At 30.8% G+C, this 6,841-nt stretch overlaps 1 protein-coding gene across 1 annotated transcript; it reads left to right on the top strand.

The window, feature by feature from the left end:
• The first annotated feature begins 458 nt into the window (after positions 1 to 458).
• On the top strand, positions 459 to 6,538 carry LOC105774649 (cytochrome P450 90A1). The gene is made up of 10 exons (XM_012597215.2): positions 459 to 841; positions 1,708 to 2,029; positions 3,050 to 3,199; positions 3,314 to 3,497; positions 3,585 to 3,664; positions 4,416 to 4,502; positions 4,613 to 4,691; positions 5,384 to 5,490; positions 5,598 to 5,722; positions 6,333 to 6,538. Exons 1-10 carry the CDS (start codon positions 585 to 587, stop codon positions 6,436 to 6,438), a joined length of 1,497 nt encoding a protein of 498 aa, XP_012452669.1. The 5' UTR covers positions 459 to 584; the 3' UTR covers positions 6,439 to 6,538.
• Positions 6,539 to 6,841: the final 303 nt, after the last annotated feature.

Here is a 6,841-nt window from a genome sequence, read left to right on the forward strand (position 1 = left end):
GGGCCAACATTTTTGGAAAATTTCATTTCTCCCTTGTGAAAATTTTAATTAGCCCTTATCCTAAACTTTTGAAAATTTTCATTATGTCTTTTAAAAAATTAAGCTCTTTTAAATTATTTAAAATTCTCATTAATCTCACAAAACTTTTAAAAGTTTTAATTAAACCCTAATTCCTTTTAAAAATAATCTCATTAAACTCCTAAAAATTTTAAAATTTTTTATTAAACCACCTAAATTTATTCCCAAAATCTGCCATTGGTTGTATATTAACACGGTCTAAACCCAACCGGATCAGAAACTTCCTAGTGCCACTACTCTAGAGTGTACTAACATCCACTCGAAGTGCACTCAGCATTGAAAATAGAGGAAAACCAATGATTTCAAGCACCATAGGCAAAATCATTGTAGGCCAATACACCAACATGTCATTCTTTTTAAACCGTAAACGTGCTTTTTTCCCATTCAATGATTCAATATGAAATTTTCAAAGGCTTTTCAGATAAGCATATAATGAAATCTTGAAGTTGTTGATGATCAATATCATCCCCTCTCAAATGAGAGTATAGTAGAAAAAAGGAACAAAAATGTTTGAGGTTTTGCTGAAAGTAGGTCCTTATGGCCTTTGTTTATACGCAATTTTGGGTGTTGGTGCCTTTGTTTTTGTTGCGAGCGAGCTGTGGAAGAAGATGGTGCTGCGGCAGCTTAACGGGGAATATGCCGGGACCAGTAATATTCCTCCGGGGAGTCTAGGGTTGCCGTTTATCGGGGAAACTATCCAGTTTATGGCTGCCATTAATGGTGAGAAAGGTTTTTATGACTTCGTACGTGTACGAAGTGAAAGGTATGTACGATTATGGTGCCTTTGTTTTCAAAGGGTTAATATCCTATTTGATACTTAAATTTAGTTTCAATAATTTTGGAACTTTCAGTTTATCTTCAATAATTAAGTATTTAAGTTTATTTTCAATGTTTATTTTGGTACTTGAGTTTTTTTCAATTTAATGCCTAAAATTTTTTGTCCCAATTATATACCGAGTTTAATTTTAATGTTAAATTTAGTACCGACATTTATTTTCCTAATTAAGTACCTTTACTTTTTTACTAGAGCACAAATATCAAATATTTATTAGGTCACATGGTATCAATTGGTCTAGATATCAAATTGAACATTGAAGCTAAGGTCAAACACCAAATTGAACATTAAAGTCAAACTCGGATACTAAATTGAACAACCATTATTTTTTATTAAATCCTTTAAATTTTACAGTATTTTAATTTAATAAATAGTAAAATCATATTTTAACTCCTCCAAGATGATACAATTTTAATTTAATCATTTAAAATTATAAAGATATGAGTTATTGAAATTATAAAATTACATTTTAACTCATAATATAACTAAATTCGTACCCCATAAAAATTTTGTGGCTTCCCACTTATACTAAACTAAATTGTTTGAGATTCCTCAACTATGTTTCCAAACCACAGGTTTCGTGAAAAAGTCTAAAAAAACCTTGTTTTTAAGACCCACACTTCTTTGGGGAATAAGCATCGACTTCGGGGGTTTCGCACATTTTTTTCAATAACCCAAATGTCCAAAGCGTCCAATCGAGTTGATAAAAAGAATATAATTTGCAAATGAATGTGTTGTTGTTTTCAATGGGGTTCACTATCAAATTTTGCTGAAAGAGTCATTTTCTAAAACAGATACGGGAATTGCTTCAAAACCAACATATTTGGCGAGACGCATGTGTTTGTAAAGAGCACCGAATCAGCCAAAACAATACTAAACAATGAGCTGGGTCGATTCACAAAGAGCTACATAAAGTCAATTGCTGAGCTAGTGGGGAATCAAAGCTTGCTTTGTGCTTCGCCCCACCATCATAAGCTACTTCGTGCGAGGCTAATCAACTTGTTCTCCTCGAATTCCATATCGTTGTTGGTTAAACAGTTCGACCAACTCGTTGTTGATGCCCTTAATGAGTGGGAACATGGTGGCACTATCATAGTACTTGATGAAGCTTTAAAGGTTTGCCAATGAAACATCCTTTTCTTGGATCAAGATTTAGATGTATACATGATTTGTCATGATGGGTTGCTCTTTTAATTTGGTCGATATTTGTTGTGGTTCATGACGGTTCATCTATTAGGCGGAGAGTTATAGGTAATTAAAGATGATTGAGATTTGAGTCTCCTAAGAAATTAGAATTCAAGAAGAGAGAGAGAGAGATAGCTGAGAGTGTGTGATGGAAGAGAGTTGTCTTATTCTGAAGTCTGTTGGCCTTAAAAAGGGTGTCTCTAGTCATTCCTAGACACCACCTGTCATTCTCATATTAATTCCATAATTTCTACAACTCAATTGACCTATTGATGTCCTATTATTGTAGGTATAGTTGTAATGTCAAACCAACAAATATATGTGATGTACAAGTGACAGTAATTTCTCGAGGACTTGGGCTCATAGAGTTTTGAGTTCGCAGGGTCTTGGGCTTGTAGGTTGTCTTAGCTTGCAAGGTGATTCTTATCTATGACGTTAGCTAATAAAGTGATTAGGACATGAGGTGAACTTGCCAAGTGTAAGTATAACAAATTTTATTTCTCTTGAATGCTTTGTGGCCTTTTACAATGTTAAGCCCCAACAACAAGTAGCAAATATTGGGGTATTATGTTAATAAACAATGTTAAAGTAAATTTTAGTACGATTAGTAAAGGGAGAGGTTCGCATAATGATGATGAGAGCCCTGAGGGTCGAGCAATAGCGAGATAAGTGCTTAGGCAAGCCAAGTACAATAATGAAGATAGGATGGATGAGAGGTTTATAGACTAGACCTTGCTATATAGGTACCTTGCGTGAGAGAGTAGCTCAGTTATAAAAGACTCTCAACACATGCTTTGTGATGTGTGATTGAAAAATGTGTTATCGCCTATAATACTTTAGTATTCTTTAATTTCAAGACTAAAGAATACAGTATTTCTAAAAGAAATTAACATAACATCAAAAATATTTAGAGATTATTATTTGATAGATTGGAAATTGAATTGGGTGCAGATAACATTCAAGGCAGTGTGCAAAATGTTGCTAAGTTTGGAAAGTGGAGTAGAGCTAGAGTTATTGCAAGAAGATGTAAGTCAAGTTTGTAAAGCGATGCTTGCATTCCCTTTGAGGTTTCCTTGGACAGGATTCTACAAAGGCCTTCAGGTAATCAGAATAATAATTTAAAAAAGAACCCTTTGAGATTTCCTTTTTCTTACATTGACCCCTTGAATCCCATAATTTAGCACTAAAGCTTTGAAATTCCAATTACAAAACCAGGCTAGAAAAAGAATCATGAGCACATTGGAGAAGATCATTAGTAGAAGAAGAACGGGTTTAGACCCTAATTCCAAAGATTTCCTTCAATGTCTATTGGCAAAGGATGACAATTCTAGTTTTGATGGAATGCATAGACTAACAGATGCAGAGATTCAAGATAATATATTGACCATGATTATTGCAGGTGAACCCCCCCCCCCTTTTTTTTTTGCTTTCATTACAATGTTCATCATTCATAATCTTCAATTAGCATTTGTTTATCAAATTTCAGGCCAAGATACAACAGCAAGTGCACTCACATGGATGGTCAAGTATCTAGGGGAAAATGAAGAGGCCCTTGAGGCAATCAAGGCAAGTAGAAAAACCCAAATGGGTTAATATACTATTTGGTACTCTAGTTTAGTTTCAATGTTTAATTCGGTACATCTGTTTTCTTAATTGATACTTGAGTTTTTCTTTGTTCCATATAAGTAATTGAGTTTGGCTTCAATGGTCAATTTGTGGTATTGAGTTTTTCTTTTGTCTCAATTACGTACCTATATTTTTTATACTAGAGTACTCAAATATTTATTGTACCACATGATGCCAAATAGAATATAGAAGTCAAACTTAGATACCTAATTGGGACAAAAAAAGGTCTATCAAATTGAACATTTAAGCCAAATTTAAGTACCAAATGATATATTAACTCAAACCAAATTTATGGCAGTTGACGATTTCAGTTAGATTTAAGTGATTTAAATAATATATTATTTGGTAATTGAGTTTGTCGTTCAATTTTATTCTTGAGTTTGCTTCAATGTTCAATTTGGTATCTGAGTTTGGCTTTAATGTTCAATTCGATACCTGAGTGTTTTTGTTTAATTAATACTTGAGTTTTTCTTTGTTCCATACAAGTATCTGAGTTTGACTTTTATGTTCAATTTGGTACCTGAAATTTTCTTTTGTCCCAATTAAATACTTATGTTTTTCTACTAAAGCATACATTGAACATTGAAACCGAACTCAAGTATCAAATGGTATATTAACTCCATCCTACGTAATAATTTCAGTTAGATTTAAGTAACTTATTCTACTTTTTGGTTTTTAATGACTAGAGCAGGCTGAGCAACGTCAACTTGCAGAAAAAACTTCAAAAAAGTCATTTCTTACTTTGGACGATCTTAATGAAATGCCCTATGCTTCTAAGGTAAGCAAAATGGAAATGGTGCATTTTTTTTTAAATTTCTTCAAGGTTTTAAATTTTCTAAACTTCAAGGAATGGCTTAACATATTAATGAAGTGAAAGGTCATGAACAGGTGATTAAAGAGTCACTGAGAATGGCATCTGTCGTACCATGGTTCCCAAGACTTGTACTCGAAGATTGTGAGATTGAAGGTTTGATTTCTACCACCAAGATGAAATTTAATGTTTTTTTTTCTCATATTAGGTGATAAAGATATGTGAATCGGGTAAGTTGAATTTCAATTGGATTAATTCAAAATTTATAATTTTCATATCATTTTGGGTTTGAAAGGTTTTAGATTCAGTTACTCTTGAATTTTAGAGGTGGAGGCAAGGATTCTTATCCTCTTTTCTCATGATAAATTTATAGTTTAATCCTCTAAAAATTATAAAATTTAATGTTAGTACAATGGTAAATTTATATTTTCCTCTTAAAATTTATAATTTAATTTGTGGAAGATTGTGGTTTATCCCTTTAGAAATTGTAAAACTTTAAGTAAATAAAATGATAAAGTTGCATTTTGCACTCCAAAATTTAGAATTAAGTTATGTTCCTATGAATTTTTTTTTGGCTTTGTCCCGAATTCAAGTTTAAGTTATTTCAAGTTCAACTCAATTCTAATTAGGGTCATTTAGTCATTCGAGTTTCTTAGTCAAGTTTTTCAAGTTCAGATCATTTTGGGTTTTTCATTTGAGATTTAATACTTGAGTTTGAATCATTTTCGAATTTAGATTAAGCTTGATCAAATTATTAAATTTTTATATGATCAAATTGAATTAAATTGGACTTGAATCAAAATTCACAAACCTACGTAATGTTTTTTTTTTTATTGTTTTGCCAATAGGATACAAGATAAAGAAAGGGTGGAATGTGAACATTGATGCTAGATCAATACACCTTGATCCAATGCTCTACAATGAACCCAACAACTTCAATCCTTCAAGGTTTGATGTAAGTATCCTTGCTTATGTTAAAAAAAAAAAAACCAATTTGATTTATAAAATCGTGGAAGAATGATGAAAGTGTGTGTATGTGTGTTTTTTTTTTGCACCACATAGGATGAACATTTTTGTAAGCCATACAGCTTCTTAGCATTTGGAATGGGAGCAAGGACCTGCTTGGGAATCAACATGGCCAAAGCTATGATGCTCGTCTTTCTCCACCGTCTACTAACCACATACAAGCAAGTTTTCATTATTTATTTATAATAATTCATTGGGTTATATAATAAATAAACCTAAAGTCCAAAAAAAATGTTGTTAAGTATTTAGGATTAGATAAAGTCTAAACGATGACATATAATCAAAATAATTTTAACTGTTTTGAATATTGTTTTCATAATCAGATTGGTTGCACTGGTTGGATCGATAATTAATTAGAGTATCGATTCAAAATAAAGGGTTGGATCGGTTGAGCCGCGAACCAATTAAACCTGCTGGTCAAATTAGTTTTTCTATTTTTCTTTTTCTTTTTTTATTTTTAACAATTTATTCAATTCAATTGAACAAACCGATTGAATCAGAAATCGATGCTCTAAGATGGACAGCCGGTCTAATTCTAAAACTTTGGTTTTGAACTAGTAGAAAATTGGGTACAAAAATAATAAAATTCGAGTACTTCTTTATTTTTAATAAATTTTTGGAATGTTTTTCATGTTTTCTTTTATTTTTATCATTTTAAAATATAATTTTAATAATTCTTGTTACTTTTAAGTGATGGAATTGATGGATTGAATTAAGAGTTGAACCTCCAATCTCTTAATTTAATTAATTATATTTTGTTTTGGTTTTCAGGTGGAAGGTAATTAATTTGGATTCAAGTATTGAGAAATGGGCATTGTTTTCAAGGTTAAGGAGTGGTTGTCCTGTGCAAGTGTCACGTATTAGTAACATAGAATAATATTGGATTATGATACATCCGTAATGTAAATAAAAAATTATATAAAAATCAAATAAAGTATTAGTTGAAATGATAAAATTAATAGTGTTTTAAGTTTAAATTCAATTATGTGTAAACATTTTATAAATTTTATATAAAAAAATATAAAACGATAAAAACACATTTAAATTAATATTTGTTATTTTTATAAAAAAAGGATCTTTTATTTATTTTAAATTGATATGAAATTTAATTAATTCGTGACACTATTTCAATTAGAAATTTTAAATCTAATAAGTGTGGAGGTTAATACCAATATAAATTAAGTATTCACTATTGAAGGGCTATAAATAAATAATTAATTACTTAAAATGTTAAATTTAATTCATGTACTTTAACAAATATTTTAATGAGATATTTTACT

The sequence above is a fragment of the Gossypium raimondii genome, chromosome 6 (genome assembly GCF_025698545.1).
Source record: "Gossypium raimondii isolate GPD5lz chromosome 6, ASM2569854v1, whole genome shotgun sequence".
Classification (NCBI taxonomy): Eukaryota; Viridiplantae; Streptophyta; class Magnoliopsida; order Malvales; family Malvaceae; genus Gossypium; species Gossypium raimondii.

What these genes read in the sequence shown, in the direction of transcription:
- LOC105774649 (XM_012597215.2), top strand. Translation starts at nt 585, where the DNA reads ATGTTTGAGGTTTTGCTGAAAGTAGGTCCTTATGGCCTTTGTTTATAC. An exon ending in TACTTGATGAAGCTTTAAAG is followed by an intron (nt 2,030 to 3,049) that starts GTTTGCCAATGA and finishes AATTGGGTGCAG; the next exon opens with ATAACATTCAAGGCAGTGTG. An exon ending in GATTCTACAAAGGCCTTCAG is followed by an intron (nt 3,200 to 3,313) that starts GTAATCAGAATA and finishes TTACAAAACCAG; the next exon opens with GCTAGAAAAAGAATCATGAG.